General features: G+C 49.3%; 7 protein-coding genes across 7 annotated transcripts; 6 read left to right on the forward strand and 1 right to left on the reverse strand.

Moving 5' to 3' along the window:
• The first annotated feature begins 1,097 nt into the window (after positions 1-1,097).
• Positions 1,098-4,910, forward strand: EJ05DRAFT_475072 (KAR9-domain-containing protein). Its single transcript, XM_033743729.1, has one exon. It carries the CDS (start codon positions 1,255-1,257, stop codon positions 4,438-4,440), a length of 3,186 nt encoding a protein of 1,061 aa, XP_033602505.1. The 5' UTR covers positions 1,098-1,254; the 3' UTR covers positions 4,441-4,910.
• Positions 4,911-5,008: 98 nt separating this feature from the next.
• EJ05DRAFT_475073 (uncharacterized protein) lies at positions 5,009-6,388 on the forward strand. The gene is made up of 3 exons (XM_033743730.1): positions 5,009-5,195; positions 5,350-5,640; positions 5,751-6,388. The coding sequence occupies exons 1-3, from the start codon at positions 5,073-5,075 to the stop codon at positions 6,240-6,242; spliced, it is 906 nt and encodes a 301-aa protein (XP_033602506.1). The 5' UTR covers positions 5,009-5,072; the 3' UTR covers positions 6,243-6,388.
• Positions 6,389-7,118: 730 nt separating this feature from the next.
• On the forward strand, positions 7,119-7,874 carry EJ05DRAFT_499241 (uncharacterized protein; the record flags this gene model as incomplete). The annotated part of the gene is made up of 3 exons (XM_033746804.1): positions 7,119-7,226; positions 7,291-7,684; positions 7,744-7,874. 3 exons carry the CDS (start codon positions 7,119-7,121, stop codon positions 7,872-7,874), a joined length of 633 nt encoding a protein of 210 aa, XP_033602507.1.
• A 768-nt stretch (positions 7,875-8,642) lies between these two features.
• Positions 8,643-10,277, forward strand: EJ05DRAFT_492481 (uncharacterized protein; the record flags this gene model as incomplete). Its single annotated transcript, XM_033746034.1, has 4 exons — positions 8,643-8,866; positions 8,921-9,088; positions 9,136-9,537; positions 9,587-10,277. The coding sequence occupies 4 exons, from the start codon at positions 8,643-8,645 to the stop codon at positions 10,275-10,277; spliced, it is 1,485 nt and encodes a 494-aa protein (XP_033602508.1).
• Positions 10,278-12,197: 1,920 nt separating this feature from the next.
• EJ05DRAFT_320361 (cytochrome P450) lies at positions 12,198-14,265 on the forward strand. The gene is made up of 3 exons (XM_033740757.1): positions 12,198-12,706; positions 12,761-14,036; positions 14,083-14,265. The coding sequence occupies exons 1-3, from the start codon at positions 12,511-12,513 to the stop codon at positions 14,150-14,152; spliced, it is 1,542 nt and encodes a 513-aa protein (XP_033602509.1). The 5' UTR covers positions 12,198-12,510; the 3' UTR covers positions 14,153-14,265.
• A 265-nt stretch (positions 14,266-14,530) lies between these two features.
• EJ05DRAFT_484925 (alpha/beta-hydrolase) lies at positions 14,531-15,561 on the forward strand (the record flags this gene model as incomplete). The annotated part of the gene is made up of 2 exons (XM_033745399.1): positions 14,531-14,870; positions 15,062-15,561. 2 exons carry the CDS (start codon positions 14,531-14,533, stop codon positions 15,559-15,561), a joined length of 840 nt encoding a protein of 279 aa, XP_033602510.1.
• Positions 15,562-16,167: 606 nt separating this feature from the next.
• EJ05DRAFT_537228 (uncharacterized protein) lies at positions 16,168-17,440 on the reverse strand (the record flags this gene model as incomplete). Its single annotated transcript, XM_033749369.1, has 1 exon — positions 16,168-17,440. The coding sequence occupies one exon, from the start codon at positions 17,438-17,440 to the stop codon at positions 16,196-16,198; it is 1,245 nt and encodes a 414-aa protein (XP_033602511.1). The 3' UTR covers positions 16,168-16,195.
• Positions 17,441-18,365: the final 925 nt, after the last annotated feature.

An 18,365-nucleotide genomic window follows, 5' to 3' on the forward strand; every position in this document is an offset into this window, starting at 1 on the left:
TAAGAGCAACATGGTAACAAATACACGCGCTCTACTCCAGCGGCCTGCAAGCTCAACTTTCGTATAGTATCGACACAAGCATGAAATGCAAGTGTAGTCTGTGATAGGCTAATAGTGTTATTGGAGGCAATTTCTAGTGTAATTCAAGTTTCTCCGTTTATTAGGCTTCTTATTACACGCGATTGTCATTGAACCATCCCACGACACCGAAAATTTGTATGCCCCAAACAGCCAACACCCAATTGTTGAACGGAATCAGTTCCGGTTAGAAGCGTGATAGGCCATTGGCTGACGTGGATATCGGATATCCTACCTGTATAAAATGTGGAAGAGACCATGAATAGGACGATATCAGAATATATTCAAGTAATGTTAAACAGTCTTATTGAACTACTCTGATCATCTTTCATATATCAGAACAATGTCTATATGCAGGACCAACACCTCTGCTCCTTCGCTCCAAGGAATGACTGATATCATCCATATCGTGACTATGCTGACTAGGATAAATTCCGAGACTAGCGTCAGACGTGAACGGTTGATAGCTTGGTAGGGCGGGCCTTTGAGGCTGGAACTGAAAGCTTAGCGTTCGACCCAATGAGCTGGTGAAGACTTCCAGGGTATTCCTGTATCTAAAGAGAAGTAATAATCCTATCACGTTGCTGTTATATTGCATGTTCTATTGCCGCATGCCCATGAATGATGGCCGTGAGGAAACTGCATCAGGACAGTATCACAAACAACGCCATTGCTATCGGAGAAATACGCGAACCGAACAACAAGAATCGGCTCTTTGAGGTGAAGAACAAGAACAGGACGTTGGGAGGTGCTAACGACGGCATCCTAGCCCTGCTGGTACCAAATGAATGGAACATAATGAACAAAGTTCTGTCAGCATATGGCATATATGCAGTGGCGTCCGGGAGGCAGGGAGATCATTGTTGATCCGGCGCGTCACCCGTTGTTGGTTTCGGAAAGGCGCGTGTGTGGGCAACAGTTGAAGACGCGTTTTGGCATGAAAGTGCTGGGAAGGGTGGGCCAACAACGCTACTCAGCCGTCCGAGGGTCTGTGTGTGGCCCGCCTCTTTCTGGGCCACCTCTCATCTCTCCCCTTCGTGTATACATACGTCGTTGTTCGAATTGATTGGGCTTTCCTATCTATGCTGCTCCTGTTCACTCTGCCCCGTTCTGCCCGCTGCTTGGTGTGCTCGTCGCTGTTCACCTGGTGAAACAGCAAGCAAGGGAGAGCTACAAATGCCCGCAACTGCGAATTCGTCGCCGGAACCCAGATTACCTTTAGCTGCAGCTGCAGCGTCACCGCCTACGTCGTTGGATGCCAGCAGCCAAGCGCAGCCCCAACACCGTGGCCGCCTCGACGAGCACCTTCATCTCGATACACTTCCACTCAACACCCTCAAGCCTCTACCGACTCCTTCTCCGGTCGCTTCGCCCCTTTCCGATCGCCCTGGTTCGCGAGATTCAACCTCTGAGCGCAGTCGTACCCTGCGAAGGCCATCGCCGGGCTTGTTGGCGCGCATGAAATTGCTCGACAGCGCGAACAAAGCCCGTGTAGTGTCAAGTCCTGTAAACGGCCAGGACAAAATCGGCCGCATCCCGGCAAGCCAGATTCGTGAACTTGACAGTTTCCATCGCGAGCGAGCTATCCTCGTGGAGCGAAGAGGAAGAGAGTGGACCGGTCCCGGCACGCCTCCTGCGCTGTTGCCTGAGGAGTCTGAAACAAGCGTCCGATCCAGGGACAGCACGAGTGCGCTGGATACTATGGAACCTGCGGAGCCTGCGTCCATCGACAGCGAACAGTCTTCTATCATCAGCACTAGCGACCATGCTGTGCCGTCTGACTCAGAGAGCGAACGCGTTGTAGACAATCAGAAATACCGACTGCCTGAATTGGAGAAGGTACAGAGTCCTGGGACATCAGACGGTTACTTTGGTACGGCGACAATATATGGCTCGGGTACACGCTCGCGACCAGGTACAGCTGGAGCTCAAGATGGATATGGCACTGCTACAATAATCTCAAATGAGCCTTCTCGTGGCCCAACCCCTCCGCCGAAGGACTCACCTCTTGTGCCGGAGTCACCTGCAATTCCATGGCGCGCACTTGCGGATGGAGGCAGCGATCTTCAAAATTATTGCAACAGACCGACGCGTGCCAACTCCATATATTCTTTGTCACGCGTTTCCTTCACCAACCAGATTCTACAGCTCACCTCCATCAACCTCCCGAATTCGGACTCGCTCGCAGCCAGCATAAGAGGACTTTCCACTTCGACTGCAGCGGGACGTGCTCTAGGAGAAGCTGCTAATCAGATACAGCAATGGATCAAGAAAGGTGCTGAAGTTTTGAACGGACTCGACGCTGAGGACGATGTCGAATGGGCCGCTGCAGCTGGTCGAGAGGGCCTCGAAGAGGTCGATGCAGCGATCACTCGATTCGAAGGCCTAGTAGAAGTCTATATTGGCGCTATTGAAGAGCTACAAGCACGTGAAGATATAATGGCTATTCCCGCGAATGATCTGAAGTTCCTCGTCGGTCAGATGGAGGACATTATATCGAAATGGACGAAGATCAAGAAAACACTCAAAGGGATCAAGGAGCAAGTGGAGATTGCATTGGAGTGGGAAGAACTTTGGAATGTTGTACTTGGGGAGATTGGTATGGAAATTGATGCTCTTAACAGACTTGTATTCGAGATGGAAGAAAGGAGATATCGTCTCGCTGGAGCGCAAGGCGATGCAAGTGAATTGCTGGAGCTCCAAGAATTGGAAACCATTGTGGAAGAAGCTCCTCGGAACAACAAGAAAGCCGTTGCCAGTAATCGCTTCAGCTTTACCCCCGCCTTTGGTTCAAACTCGCCACTACTATCACCAACGCTGGAGACCAAACATGAGGACTCAAATTTACTTGCTCTGTTTGCCCGCATGCAGCCACTCCGAGCTTCGTTAGACTTTTTGCCGATGAGACTCCAGCACTTCAGTCTACGCGCCAGTCCAAATTTTCCCACAGCTTGCGGTGAGCTGGACGACAGGAAAACCACCCTCGAAGGGCAATGGAAGAAACTCGAGGCTGATGCTGAAGCATTACGGAGAGAGCTTGGTGAGGATCGATGGATACACTTGTTCCGTAATGCTGGAAACAAGGCCCTTACTATGTGGCAATCTCTGTCAAGAAGTATACGCAAACTGCGAAAAGCATTTGAGGACAATGCAGATCCAGAGTACATCGCCTTGAAACTACGCTCATATGAGGAAAAGAAGCCACACTACCCGCCAGCCATCGAGAGAGTCTTGACCGTCATTGAAAGAGGTATCAAAGACAGGCTCACAATAAACGGCGAGATCTTAAGACTTCAGACCGATGTGCGACAGAAATTGACGGAGCTCTCCGAAGAGGTCAAAGACATGGATGCATTTTTAGAAGATTCTCAACTTCACAAGAGCCAGCAATTACGCGACTCCATTTCTACCATTCTTTCAACTGAACAGTCATTCGCTAGCAGTGCTCTGGATACTCCTGGAACTTCGTCTGCCTCGTCTGTCATCCTGAGCCGGAAAAACAGCGACCATTCTCCATATGGTCGTAAATCGCGACAAACAAGTTTTGCAAGTAGCAGTTCACGAGCCGACTCCAACCCAGCAGCAGTCAAACGACGAAGCGGATTGCCAACACCAAGTCCCAGCCAAGTGCCACGCAAAACGCCCGTATCAAGATCAAGTGCTGTGGAATCGCGCTCGGTCTCCTCGCCAACACCTGGTACTCGTATGAGCTCATCAACACCTACACAAGGCCGGCGAACCTCCATACAGCCATCGTCACAATCACCTTCAAACAAACCTCGCTGGAGCTCGTCGTCTAATCTAAACGGCACAAAGATAGGCCACAACTTCAAGCCATTGGCTGTTGACACACCTGCCCGCAGTAGTACACCTACCATTCGTACCCCAAATAGCTTGCGATCAGTTGCGTCTCATTCATCTCTGCCAATGCGAAGCCCGTTATCGCGCTCATTAGCATCTCCACCTCCATCAGCAGGCGCAAGGTCAGCTTCCACAACTCCGGGCCAACAACCGTCTAGCTCTCGCCGAACGAGCGCAATCGCTGCGAGTCCCATGACTCCCATGCGCCGGCCCGGCTCTGCGCTTCGAGGCACACTATCAGCTTCGTCTTCCAAGAACTCGACAAACCTCAGTGGTCGTAAGAGCAGCCTGCTTACACCCGATGACAGCGTCCGCGAGGAATATGACGAGGAGGATGAAGTCAGTCCGACATTACGCACGGCGAAAACCAATGGTCGAATGAGCTCCCTGAACAAACGCCAGAGTCTCCTCCCGCAATCTGTGACTCAGCGGTCGGTGAGTGGACCGGTTAGCGGACGGACGTCGAAGCTGGAAGACAGACCTAGGTGGAGGGGTGCATGACAATGAAGTGGCGGGTACAGTGTCGTGCCATGACGATGGGCATTTGGACCAAAACAACCTTATTTCAACGCCAAACCTGCCTCATTCTTAGCGCTATAGACAGCGCATCTCCTTATATTTTCACATCTTGCCAACCTAGGCCGTTCACGTTATGTTTTGAGCGTTCACATGTCTGCTGCATTATATCCCTACAAGAAAGATACCTGGTACCACACCGGCGCTATGAATGGCGCACTTACTCTATTAGAAACATATTGAGAGGCAAGATCTGTATGGCGATGCAGAGAGAATTACGAGCAAAGATGTTGGCTTGGAATATGCTATGAAAAGCACATGAGATTTGCGCTGTGTATATTATATTACTGTTGAGACTGTCGGGCGTTGGATACGCCGATTTCGAAATCTTGACTATAAGGGTATCAATAGTGATATCATTTTAGATATCTTCATACCAATCGACTTCTTCGGGCAGTCATCAATACTGAACATTACTGCCTTGTTGCCTGATATATGCTGATCTACCAGTCCGTTCTCATTGGCCCGCTCGTAAGGCTAGCAATGGGGAAAGCTACACTTCAACCTCACAGCATCATCGTCGCTGTTGACATCGCTGTCCCAACTCACACATCGCGATGGCCTCGTTATTCACGCCAATGCTCACACGAGGTGCTCCTCGAGCCATTACCAGGGTCCAGAGAGCTCAATGGCGAACTATCAGCGCCAGCACGAGGATGCAAAGCGACACACTCCAAGTGGTATGTATTCTCGCACGACTCTCTCTGGACTCGTGCACCGTAGACCTGGGGACGAGACTATATAGCACTCCAAACGGCTATGGGAATGCCACGGGCTTCTTAATGCGCCCCTGCTATCTCCCTCTCAGGTGCAATCTAAACTAACATATCCCAGCATCGCCATACGCCTCAAAATAACCCAAGCATCCCCTTCAAGTTTTCACCGACGAACGAAAAGCTCATCGAGGAGATCCTCGCTCGCTATCCCTCGCAATACAAGAAGGCTGCCGTGATGCCCTTGCTTGATCTCGGGCAGCGCCAACATGGTTTCACAAGTATCAGTGTGATGCACGAGGTTGCGCGATTGCTAGAAATGCCGCCCATGCGCGTGTACGAGGTTGCAACGTTCTATACGATGTATAACAGAGATCCTGTGGGACGGTTCCATGTGCAGTGCTGCACGACGGTATGTCTCCCAAGCTTGCCATTGACTACTTCAATACAGTGGAAAATTCATAAAGATTAATTTCACACCTAATCCCAAAGATACTTGGGCTAACAAGAATCACATATTAGACCCCGTGTATGCTCCGCGACTCCGACGCCGTCATGAAAGCCATATCCGATGAACTTGGCATTCACCACGGCCACACTACGGAGGATGGCCTCTTCACATTCACAGAGGTCGAATGCTTGGGCGCCTGCGCAAACGCCCCTATGATCCAGATCAACGACGATTTCTACGAAGATCTGACCTACGAGACAACGCGTGATCTGCTAAAAGCTCTACGGGCCGCCGCACAACAAACAGGTGCAGACGGCGGTGCCGTAGGACTCGTGGGCGAGAAAGGCACAGGGGCCATCACGGGCATCGATCCCAGGGTTCAAGCCGGAAATGAAATCGACACGCAGGGCAGGAAGTATGCGGCCGGTGGCGTGACAGTGCCGACGCCGGGGCCCTTGAGCGGACGGATGACGTGTGAGAATTCGCAAGGAATCACGAGCCTGACGGATGTGCCAGAATGGAAGGAGGGTGATCCTCGTTTCCGCACGGATGGTGCTCTGTAAGAGATGACAAGCGGGCAGAATTGGGGATATTGGTGTACATATAGTGCTTCTTATGTCGCGTCTAGGTCCTTTTTGCGGGGTCCACGTAGGACGTCAATGCATGTTCAAATTCTAAAAAAAAAAGGACTTTATTTCGTCGTCTTCAATCGCACTATTCGACTGAGCTTGATAGAGTGAAAAGGTCGACGGTGCGAGCCTCTTGATGGCAAGATACCACCAGTGTCATTCTCAATGGACAAGTACGCACTCATGCATGAGAAACTTGAAAAGGCATCCAACAATCAAAGGGATACGCATTGATTGTCCCGAGGATGATGAGAATGGGTGAGTGGTGGTCAATGGACTGTTGAGCATCGCAGTACTGTGACAGCGTCCAGCGGCTCTGCTTTCCCTACTACTTATTCTTCTTCTTGGGGCATACATAACTATACATGGGTGTGTGTGTATTTGCTCCTTCTGTTGGTGTCTTGAATTTTTTTCTCTTCAACCCCATGCATGCACACAGTAGGAGACTGAAAAATACATACCGTATATAAGCACGAAAACCTGTACTGATCGAATCCTCCTCCGCTTTTTGCTTACTTATGATGTATACGTATATATGAATAACAATGGATCATATATAGGATCTTCAGCGACACTGATTCTTTTCCAGCGCTCTTCTATTGGATAATTACAATTCTTTTGTACAGCTTGTATCGATAGACGCAGAAGAACTTTTTCGTTCTGCTTATCAGCATTGGAGCACTCTCCTGTGGTTATATTTCCAGCAGCATTCCCAATCCTGACGCTAGATGACACGGTCTAAGCGCCGTAGTTGAGAGAGTCGGGTGTACGGCTATCAAATGAGGTGATTATTGTGACTGTGATGGTCTAATGTATGGAGTACACTATGCCAAGGACGAGCAGGGTGATGAGGTGGAGGCATACTGCGCAAGTGAAGGCAAGAAACCAGAATATGAACCTGTGTTGACTATTGAATATGTTCACTGTTTGATAAGGAGTTCCGGCCTCCGACCTAGCTGTCTAAATAGGTCTCCGTCGATAGGATGTCTACCAGAGAGTCCGATCTGGGAACGGATATGAGAATAATCTGGTTCAGGGGCACCAAGTACTCACAACTGAGCCTACTATGGGAGCGAATTCGCACACTGAGAGATACTCTGCTCGCTCCTCAGACCTGGTGATGTCACTAATCACGCCGGCGCCTTGGATTTCAACGAATTTTCACGAATGTGGCATCTCAGCTTTATCCAGTGCAGTAATACTTGCGCCGCCAAAAGACTGGATCGATCGTAGGAAAGACATCGACCAGAATGCCGATGTCGGTATGAGAGAAAGTCCGATACTGTCGATCACGAGAATGGTGAGACAAACGATGAAGATGGGCCTACTTCAATATCGATCAGACAGCGGACCCTATACCATAGGAACTTCACAAGGTCCGCGTCAGACTCAAATGACACCTTGCTTCACTTGCAACTTACCCACGCCCTGCAAGACCAGACATACGGCGACACTCAGGATGAGTTGATCAATGGATCCGTCGAAATCCTTTACCAACTCAGGAATCGCCGAGTAGTAGATGTTGCCTGGGAATGGGCTTACGCAGATGGTCAGTTATATTTTTGATTTCAAAAAGGATATGCCATGTCTGAACAGCGCCGCGGCGGCCATGACCATGGCGATGGCGCATTTTTATTTCCTCGAATGCTTGTTAGTTGTCTCTTCGACGGGCTCAGGAAGCGTCTGTTGTGAAATCTGTAGGTCTATCGTAGGGCCGTTTGAAGACATAGCTCTAAGAAATGATTATTGGATTCATAGATCTGTATTGTCGATATATAGTAGACATAAGGCTTCGAATTGCAAGCTAAGCTCTAATCTCTTGCTGTCGAATAACAATCTTAGACTCACACTTGTGCGCTGTACATTGATGGTCCTTGTGGATGTTCGCGATGGCTGGACCCACTGGGCACGATCCATACACACAAGACCAGATACAGAACAACGCTTTAGCCAATGTCTGTTGTGTCTGTGTGACTCACACGTCTCTGATATCGGTGTGCGCGGAAGGTATCTATGGCGGTAACAACAGTCTACCGGATTTGGTCGGCGTCCGAGAATGTACAGCATATGGCTTATCAGGAGGCTTACCCCGGATCTGACCCTTGCCTCGGCCGCAGATACGCATACGACTACTTAGCTGGGCTGCTAGATGCAAGGCGATAAGTATGCACGTTGTGTAGCACCCTGGACCCGACCAATGCGCTGATATGAAATTTGATGGAATGATTGTAAGCGTTGCTGACTTCGTGCTTATAAGAAGACTAAGGTGACTTTTCGCGTGCTCTGAAATTCTTTCACTTTGCCCCACTTTGGTCTCAGCCCAACGCAGTCACCATGGATCTTACGGATGACATTGAGAAGACTCAAATACACTCTGCTTCGGCCACTGAGCTCGCGTCTGGTGAAAAGAGCTCGGTCAGGAGCCCTTTTTGGCTGAAAGTCAAACATGACTTATTCGAAGTCCGTGGGATCCAGCCAGTTCCTGAGGACGAGCGCAACGATACACGTTATATAAATGTCTTTACCTTATGGCTGAGCATGTCGCTAAGTGTGCTTCCGTGAGTTATGTTGATATTAATGATGCGGCTCGGAAAAACTGACTTATGCGCCAGACTTCCATTTGGAATCCTCGGCACAGCGACATATGGCTTGAGTCTCCGGGACGCGTCGCTGGTTATCATCTTCTTCAGTCTGTTGACTGCTATTCCCGTCTCGTACTTCTCAACCTTGGGTCCGAAGCTGGGTCTTCGCCAGATGATTATATCGAGATACTCATGGGGGTATGTGCGTCACGAGAGAGCATACAGGGCTGTGCTGACCTATGCAGACGATATCTTGTCTCGGTACCTGTTGTGCTTAATCTTGCCACTTTGATTGGTTTCTGTATCATCACCGACGTCCTTGGGGGTGGCATCTTGTCCGCAGCTTCCGATGACAGCTCTATGAGCTGGAACGTAGGAATCGTCATTGTCGGCTTATTGTCCCTTGTCATCTCCGTCTTTGGCTACAGAGTCCTACACTACTACGAGCGTTTTGCGTGGATTGCTGCTTTGATCTGTCTCATCATTACTGCTGGTATTGGAGGGAAACACATGAGCATACAGACTGATGTCCCTCCTGCATCGGCGCAGGCCGTGCTGTCATTTGGAGGACTAATTGCTGGGTATTTCGTCCCCTGGGCTGCCTTGGGATCAGACTTCACCGTATACATGAGGCCGAATGCGCCGCCGTAAGTGACCTTCCAGAGATAACATTACCCTTGTTGATCATATTGCCAGGGTTCGCATTTTCATGTACACGTACGCAGGTCTGTTACTGCCGAGCATACCCATCTTCATCCTCGGAGCCGCAATTGGCGGCGCCGCGCCTAACAATAGCACTTGGGCTGCAGCACAAGAAACCGGATCTATTGGACTCATACTAGCTGCAATACTCGACCCCGTGGGACGGTTTGGAAAGTTCCTATTAGTAGTCCTGGCTTTCAGTATCATCGCAAATCTCGCTGGGACCATGTACGCGATCGCACTAAACTTCCAGGCTTCCGTGCCGTGGCTCGCTCGGATTCCTCGATTCTATTTCAATATTGTGACCACGATATTGATGATCCCACTATCGGTAGAGGCTGCAAAGAAGTTCTTCGTTAATGTTGAAAACTTTGTTGGCGTCATTGGATTTTGGTCGTCGTCGTGGACTGCGACTGTGCTATGCGAGCACCTGTTGTTTCGCCAATCGAGACCAGAGAACTATCCACAAGCAAGTTGGAATGTTGCGAGTAAGCTACCGTTGGGTCTTGCTGCTTTGCTCTCAAGCGCATTGTCCTTCGCTTTGATCATACCAGGCATGTCACAAGTATGGTTCGAAGGTCCCATCGGTAAAAAGACTGGTGACATCGGCTTCGAACTCGCTTTCGTCGTAAGCTTTGTACTCTATGCCCCTTTCAGATATATGGAGCGGCGTTTCGGGCGATGAGCACCGATCAACGAATGGCGTCGGTAGAGTTGCGCATCTACCGTTTGGTACGACCTGGTAATTTCATATCTCATTATCGTGGAAATGCATATCGCAGATCGTCATTAAACAACTTTGGCTTTTGTATCTCAAAAGACGTAGAGAATCCGAACTACTACCTGCATGACGTTTTGTCATGGAACAATGTTGCACAGTTGGAGAAGCATTGTGTCAGTCCGGTAAGTCAAATGGAAGCCGTCAGTCCGATGCCCGCGGAGGTTGAACGATGACCATCGGGATCGTCTTGGTGTATCAGATTGTGCCGTTTCAGGGACACTCACTGAGGATAGATCTGTAACGGCTTTGCTTATAAGCAACAGACATCTGGTAGCCGAGCTCCTTTAAACGCAGTTGCCTCTGTGATGTATTGATCTAAGGGTTAGCAGATGATGCAATGAAACAAAGGGCAGACCAGTGGAGCGGCAATGCATCTATGAGATAGATTCATCCAGTATCTTGAGACGATGGACCTGTCAACGCAAGATAATCGCGGGGAATTTGTCGAAGAGAAAGAAAGGACGTTGATGAGATGGGCCCACTCACGTGATGCCCGTCTCTATTTGGCTTAGCGCGTTTTGCGCGTTTCTGTTTACAGTGGAGACTCGGATGAAGCCTTTCACTCCATATCATCAATTTCAGCCTTCTTCGTCCTGGTCAGAACACTATGTATATGCTAAGCCCAAACCTCCATGCTGTCGATTCTGGCTTATGACTATACAAATGAGGCTACATATCTGGTTGCTAGATGGACGCGCACCACGCGACGCGTCTCTAACCTTGAAGATAACAATAACGCGTCGTATCGATGAACAGATTCTGCCGAAGCCATGAGATGGCAAGTCCCGATCAATTGCTTCTAGATGAACAAGGGACCCTCCTTTGGATCTCGACCGGAAATCAGCTGGTGTATCTGTGCGGAACGACCGGCCTCAGTTCGTCATTCGAATAGAATGAGATATAAGCGGAGTTTTTTTGCCCCCAAATTTGATAATATACTGTTTCAAAAAGATGTGTGCGGTAGTCTGCATCATCAAAGCTATATTTGCCCGTCAGCTCACTGACACGGCCTCGAATCTTAGGACAACATATCCATAGCCCCTTTAGCAACTCTTTTGGGCTCAAGACTCTCCGTTGTAGCGTCTCTCCACGGCGAATACCACTCTATACATGCGCTAATCATTTGCTTGGGGGCTGACTGAATATGACCTAGACCTTTACGCGGCATACGACAGGGCTCATCCCATCGACCATATGGCTTTTGATCTCTGTCGCGACATTGCGATGAGTGTAAAATGGCCAGAGCTCAGAGAGCCATCTTGCTCAGGTATTGCGAAAGCCTCTATGGCAGTTCTAACGCCGAAAAATTGAGTATCAGCCATGGATTTTAGAGGTGCGCACGGCGCCGCTCTACAATTCCATCTACGTTGGACTGCAGCTTCCATTACTTACCATTGGCTTGTCGATATCTTTGACAGTGATCAATGAGCCACTGGTGGCCTCATCCGGTAAACGCACCTGCCAACAATTTGCCCAATTCGTACTGAAGGCCGATGCCAACAACAAAGGACATATCCATATTGCTGAGAGTATACAAGTCCAACTGAAGTAGTACCAACAGCAACACAATGATGGTATACTTGCTCTGAGAACAGCTTAAGTCATTCTTGTGCCGCTGTGGTATTATTCTGCCCTAGGTATGATGCATGAGCTGCAACCGCAAAGTTGCAATGCTTGGTTCGTAGACAGTAGCTTCTGAATTTAGCTTCTGAATCTACCTTCTGAATTTATATTCTCACCAAGAACGTGGAATTTTTGGTAAGGATTCTCTTGAGTAGTTGTTGCAACGAAGGCTTCCTATGCAGTCGCTAACATGAATAGTAGTGGTGACATAATCGCAATCGAACGGCTCATAACAAAGCTACGTGATTTTCTGATGTTTACGAACGTCTGACACTGAGGTTCCTGCATTATTGTTGCCCTGTTGAGAAACGAGAGTCGTCCACTCGAGCCGTAACAGGCGCGATTGCTGTCTAAATGCCGGATAACTCTTCCGATTTGTTTGTTCCACCTGTCCCACGCTGAAGCCCCACCATCCATCAATGTCAGCAGAGGTGGAAAGGAACATCATCCACACCGGGTTTCCTTAACTCAGCCTAACATACAAGCCTGGTGTTCATGAGTTCATGGCTCAAAGATGACCATGCACTTCATTGCAGAGGCCGCGATTCTCTGTGCATTGCTGGTCTTAGCTACTGCGGCCACTAGATTTCGGAAAACATCGCAATACCGGCTGCCTCCAAGTCCTCCTGGAGAGCCCCTGCTTGGTCATTTCCGTCTCATTCCAGCAGACCATCCTGAGCATCAGTATATCGCGTGGGGACGAAAGTACAGTCAGTACTAGCCACGCACGGAAGACAAGTCAGATGTGCTAACAAAACAGACAGATAGCGATGTCCTCCACTTCATCGTCCTTGGACGTTCTATCGTTGTGCTCAACAGCACAGAGGCAGCGCATGAGCTTTTGGATAAACGAGGCTCCAATTATTCAGATCGACCGCGGTTCGTTCTATTCGAGCTAATGGGCTGGGGAATCACTCTCACATTTCTGCGCTGGGGCCCCCGCTTCAGGCTTCACCGAAAGCTTCTGCAGAGTTCATTTACGCCAACTGCTTGCAAGCAGTATCGCCCCATTCAAGAAGATGAAGCCCGCAAAGCTGTGTCCTCCATCTTGCGTGACCCTAGCGATTGGGAACTTGGTCTTCGCAAGTATTCCACAGCTGTCATAATGCGCATTGGGTTTGGTGTCACCATCAAGGATGAATGCGACCCTTATGTGCAGATGGTCATTGATGTCGAAGATGCCACCGCAAATGGAGGCGTTCCTGCAAGCACTCTGGTCGACTTCTTTCCTACTTTACGACATCTACCCCGTTGGCTTCTGAGATCTGGTCCAGTCAGGCATGCTGTAGCGTCCAAATCATCAATTCAGAACTTGCACAACGTGCCGTGGGCAGCTACCGAGCCTGAAATCGCGAGGGGAACAGCTCAATTTCCTTCATTCATGCGAACACACTACGAAAAATACCGACAGAACTTGTCAGATGGTTCACACAATGAAGCTTCCATCGCGGATATGAAAGGCGCTGCTGGTGCCATAAGTATCGCCGGAAGTAACACCACTTGGTCAACAATCATCATCTGCATCCTCAACCTGGTCAGAAATCCGGATGTCCAGCGCAGGGCACAAGCAGAGATTGATAGCATTGTCGATACTGACAGGTTACCGTCGTTCGAAGATCGTCAGAAACTACCATATCTTGAGAACGTCATACAAGAGACTCTCCGCTGGGCCCCTCTGTCTCCTCTTGGTGTCCCACACGCTTCTATCGCAGATGACGTCTATAAAGGCATGTTTATACCCGGAGGATCAGTTGTATATGCGAATGCTTGGGCTATGTGTCATGATGAGGCTGTCTACACAGACCCAGATGAATTCAATCCCAGTCGCTATCTACCTATCGAGCTAGGAGGACGTGGTGAGCCGTTACCAGAAGGACCATTCGGTTTCGGACGTCGTGTTTGCATTGGACAGCATCTTGCAACTGCTGGGGTGTATATCATGATCGTCACGTTATTGTCAGTGGTAGAATTTTTACCACCTATTGACGAACAAGGCAATGAGATTATGCCGTCCATCAAGCTCTCGAATGGGCTGTCAAGGTGAGCTTCAGATGTCGAAACCGGCCAGTGTGCTGACTTTATGCAGTCATCCAGAACACTTTGAGTGCCGCATGCAAGTCCGATCGGGAGAGCGAGCCGCTCTACTACATACTTAGCCATCGTACGTTCTTGAGGGCATTATCATGGAGTATAGCTTGTAAGCAATAACAATTGCAACGGCGTGTACAAGGGTGAAGCGATGTCGTGTGATTATCGTATAAAATGATTGTTTTAGCGTAGTCATCATTTCGCGCTTCAGGTATAGAGCATAGAATCTGCACCATATGATCGAGTATAGGCAGATAAGGAATTCTGCATGACAGATGCCGACCAGCCGGTAAATGAGGGGCTACATATCCGGATACCACGAGTCAGCTGCAATCCTTCCAACTGGTACCCTAGACAATCCAACTACAGGCCAACGCTCTACGAGGGTCCTTAATATAAAGCAGACTGATCAATCAAATACGTGGAGTTTCCCCCTATCGTTCACAATGGAAATTTATCAGCCCATTCATTCTTCTATTCGCGACAAGCTCGACCCCCAATACATCGCCTTCCACGATAAGTACATGCAATACATCGTACCTGACGAATGGAAGCCTTGGGATGCTTCCGTGCGGACTGAAACATCACTTCCAAATACCTCCTCGACGCCCGCAGAAGTCGGCGCAATCCAAGACTTCAGTCTAGGTAGCTTTTCAGTCCGCACTTTTGTCCCAAATGAAGAGGCGCCGCCTGGTGGATGGCCCGTATTCATATGGTTCCACGGAGGAGGTTGGACAGTTGGCGGCATCGACAGTGGTGCCTATTTCTGTTCGAGGGCCTGCAAGGGTGGGTACAGCCCATCAGATGTTCACCATCCAACATGAAATAAAAGTGATACACAGAAGCAAGTCATATCGTAGTCAACGTCGCATACCGCCTTGCCCCCGAACATCCTTACCCAGCAGCCATCCATGACGCTCATACAACCCTGGACTGAATCCTCTCTTCTGCACCCACCTTCCTGCCCCTGAACCCAGCCCTGATCTCGGTAGGCGGCACATCTGCCGGAGCCGTGCTCTCCCTCGCACTGTGTACGCACGCCCTTACGCTCCCATCCTGTCCTGCAATCCGCCTCCAGGTTCTCGTCGTGCCCGTCCTGGATAACACCGCTTCTGTTGCGGGCATATGGCGCGAGAACCAGCACGCGCCATGGCTGACTCCAGAGCGTATGCTGTGGTATCGGCGCATGTGGATGCCGGATGAATGTGATTGGGGCAGTGGGGATGCCAGTCCAGGGCTATTAGGGGATGATGCTTTGAGGACGTTGCCGAAAACGTGGCTGGGTATTGCGGAATACGATTTGCTTGCCCCTGAGGCGAGGTTGTTTGCAGAGAGATTCAGGGGTGTAGGGGTAGGGGTCGGGATGAAGGTGTATACTGGAAGCACGCACAGTTTGTTTGCGCTGGAAGGGGTGTTGGATAGGGGTATGGAATGCATAGATGATTGTGTGGAGGTGATCAAGAACGGTGCATGGTGAGCTTTGATCGTGAAATACTCATGTAAAGTGAACATCATTTGCCCATTCCTTCAAATGACAACCATCTGATAGAACCTTGTAATAGGAATCAGGATATAATGTCTTCAAATCAATACAAACTTGAATAAACTCTCCTAGGTACAAAATTCAAAGTAATATGATGCCCTAGGATCTGCTTAATACGCGTCTATATACATTTATTTAATATCTTATAAGTAGTACTAGTGTAGAAGACCGCTTTTAGATATATGATACTAAATATGCTATTATGGTAGAATTTACTACATGTCAATCTAGTAGGCTATATATCGTGGCTTCTTATTGATTGATTCTTGAAAAAGCCCAACTGGGTATACAATATAGACCCTGTACCTTCCGAGAAACTTTAATATCCTCTCCTACATACTAATAATCCCGTGCTCTGATTTTCTGAAATCCATAGCAAATGAATGTTTGAACCATTCTACCACTTTTACCTCCTAAGAATATATCAAACCTTTTTACACGTCATGACTTAAAAAATCTTATAGTCTCGTTGGTTATCATCATATATTTATACTAATACATCTAATTTGACCTATTACCAGCCATATCAACCTGGTATCCCCTCGCTATCTATACAAATCAACCCTCATCAGCTCTTCCAATACGCGCCATCAAGCCCCTGGCTATCTAGGCCAAGGACTACCTCCTCCCCAGAATCCTCTTTGTCTCCCACCACCCGCCGCCTTTTGCGAAGGCTATACTGGGTCGGACCCGCAGCATCCCTCCCCCTCTTGCCCAGCACAAAGGCAGCTGGTGCCGCCGACATCGATACCGCCTCCTGGCTGCCACATTTCCTGATCTCCTCGCGGGTCTCGACCGACAGATGCTCACCTGCTAGCTCACTGTCTGGCCCGACAGGGGCAGTCAGCCTGGTATCTGGCTGCTGTGAGTGTGTCAGAGCACATGCCGGCTGGTGCGGCACCGCAACACCCGCGGAGCCCTCTCCGTCCACACGCCACTCCAAAAAACCGTCTCCGTCCAGATGCAAGGTTCGCCGCTCAACGACGACAGGCTGCCCTGCGGCAGCGCGCACAGTCGTCACGGTCTCTCGACCCTCCGTCGCGGTCGTCTCTCGGACGAGCGTGCTGGTGCTGAGCACCGTCTCATCATCGTCGCCGGCGAGCTCCTCTGTCACGGCTCTCTCGCTTGAGGGCGAGAAGCCTAGCACGTGCGGACGGTGCATGAATCCTCTTTCGCACCGGCCTCTGTTGCCGATGCGGCGGCTACATGTGAAGTAGTCGTCTTGGTCGAAGAGGTCGAAGTCTGAGAGGGCCGTGGTCTTGTTGGCGTGACCGCGTGGGCATCTCCACCAGAGGGAGTACTCTATGAGCCGGCCGGCTGGCGCACCCGGGAGCTGTGCTGTGTTTTTGATGGAGCGCGTGGGTTCGACTGTGGATGTTGAGTTCTTAGGTGTTGGCTTGAGCGAGCTTGAGCGGGAAAGGGGTTCTCTTGCTGTTACAGAGCGACCATCTGCTTCGGCCGTAGACTTTGCTACGGTTTTGTCGGTTGGCTCTGTGTCATTTCTGATGCTAGCCTTTGCTTCGACGGCAAACTTTGGACTGCTTGATCTGCGCTGAGCGGGAGCCTTGGTGGAAGTTATTTTCGTTGCTGCACTTGCTTGACTTGGGGTAGTCGGCTTCGGCGTGTTGCTGATGTGTGCCTCTGTGTTGATGGTGCACTTGACTATTTCTTTGGAACTTTCAGGGCTAGGTGTGGTGCTTGCTTTTGCTAAGCGTGCATGTTTTGTTTCGCTTGCAGATCTTGTCATCTTTTGTGACACTTTGTGGTTCGGTGACCGGGCAATCGGCACGCTTTCTTGGCTGCGGAGCTTCATGATATGGTGCGAGAATAGAAGACGCAATGCGAATGAAGTAAAGTAAAAAATTGTGAGAGTAAGCGATGTAGTACGAATCAAGGAAAATCCAAAGATGCAAGATGTGATCGAAGCTATCGCCTAGAAAGAAATTGCGTCGTCTAATTACCAAGGAGGCTGGGGCAAGGTGAACAGCGGTTATTGTTCAGTAAGATTGCAGATCACTTGAAACGTACGACAGAACACAATTAGTTGTTCGTGCATGCGTCAATCGCTGCGTTCCATGTAGCTTTACAGAGAACAACTGGAGGAAATAGTCGTTCACACAATGGCCATCCATGCGCACTTCTCCGATATAAGCAAGCCTCCACTCTTCAAGTTCTAGTGAGATCGGAACGTGTCTGTTCACTCTAATCGGGTACGTGCCGCATCATGAGTAGGGCTGTAAATATAATCGGGATGCAGGAGCCACGTTGGTCGGGTGATGCTCGGAGGTGGTCACATGTAGGGATAGTACAAATGACTTGACGTCTAAGATTAGATACGTTATGAGAAGCATATTTTTCTCTGCCATTGATTGTGATAAGGTAATCTACTCAATCATTCGGTCCTACTCTGAGATCATCACTCTCTTCACAGGAGATAATATCACTTGTACAACAACGATATAGGCTCATATACTCACATAGAAAGGAATATGAGTTTGCCATTCGTATCATGGGCCGTCTCCGTCTCTTTAATTGAGCTCCCTTGGACGATGTGCACTTTCTTCTCTGGTAGTCTAATGCCTCAGACAATGGAGTTATCATAAACAGTGCCATCGTAGACTCAGGTGGACATCTATCTGCCCTGTAAAACTGTAAGACCCATCTCAACTACTAAATTACGATATACAGTGGGACAGACATATACTTGAAGTTACCTGTGGACCTGTTATTCCGCTCGA

Source organism: Pseudovirgaria hyperparasitica (genome assembly GCF_010093815.1).
Source record: "Pseudovirgaria hyperparasitica strain CBS 121739 unplaced genomic scaffold EJ05scaffold_5, whole genome shotgun sequence".
Lineage (NCBI taxonomy): Eukaryota > Fungi > Ascomycota > Dothideomycetes > Acrospermales > Acrospermaceae > Pseudovirgaria > Pseudovirgaria hyperparasitica.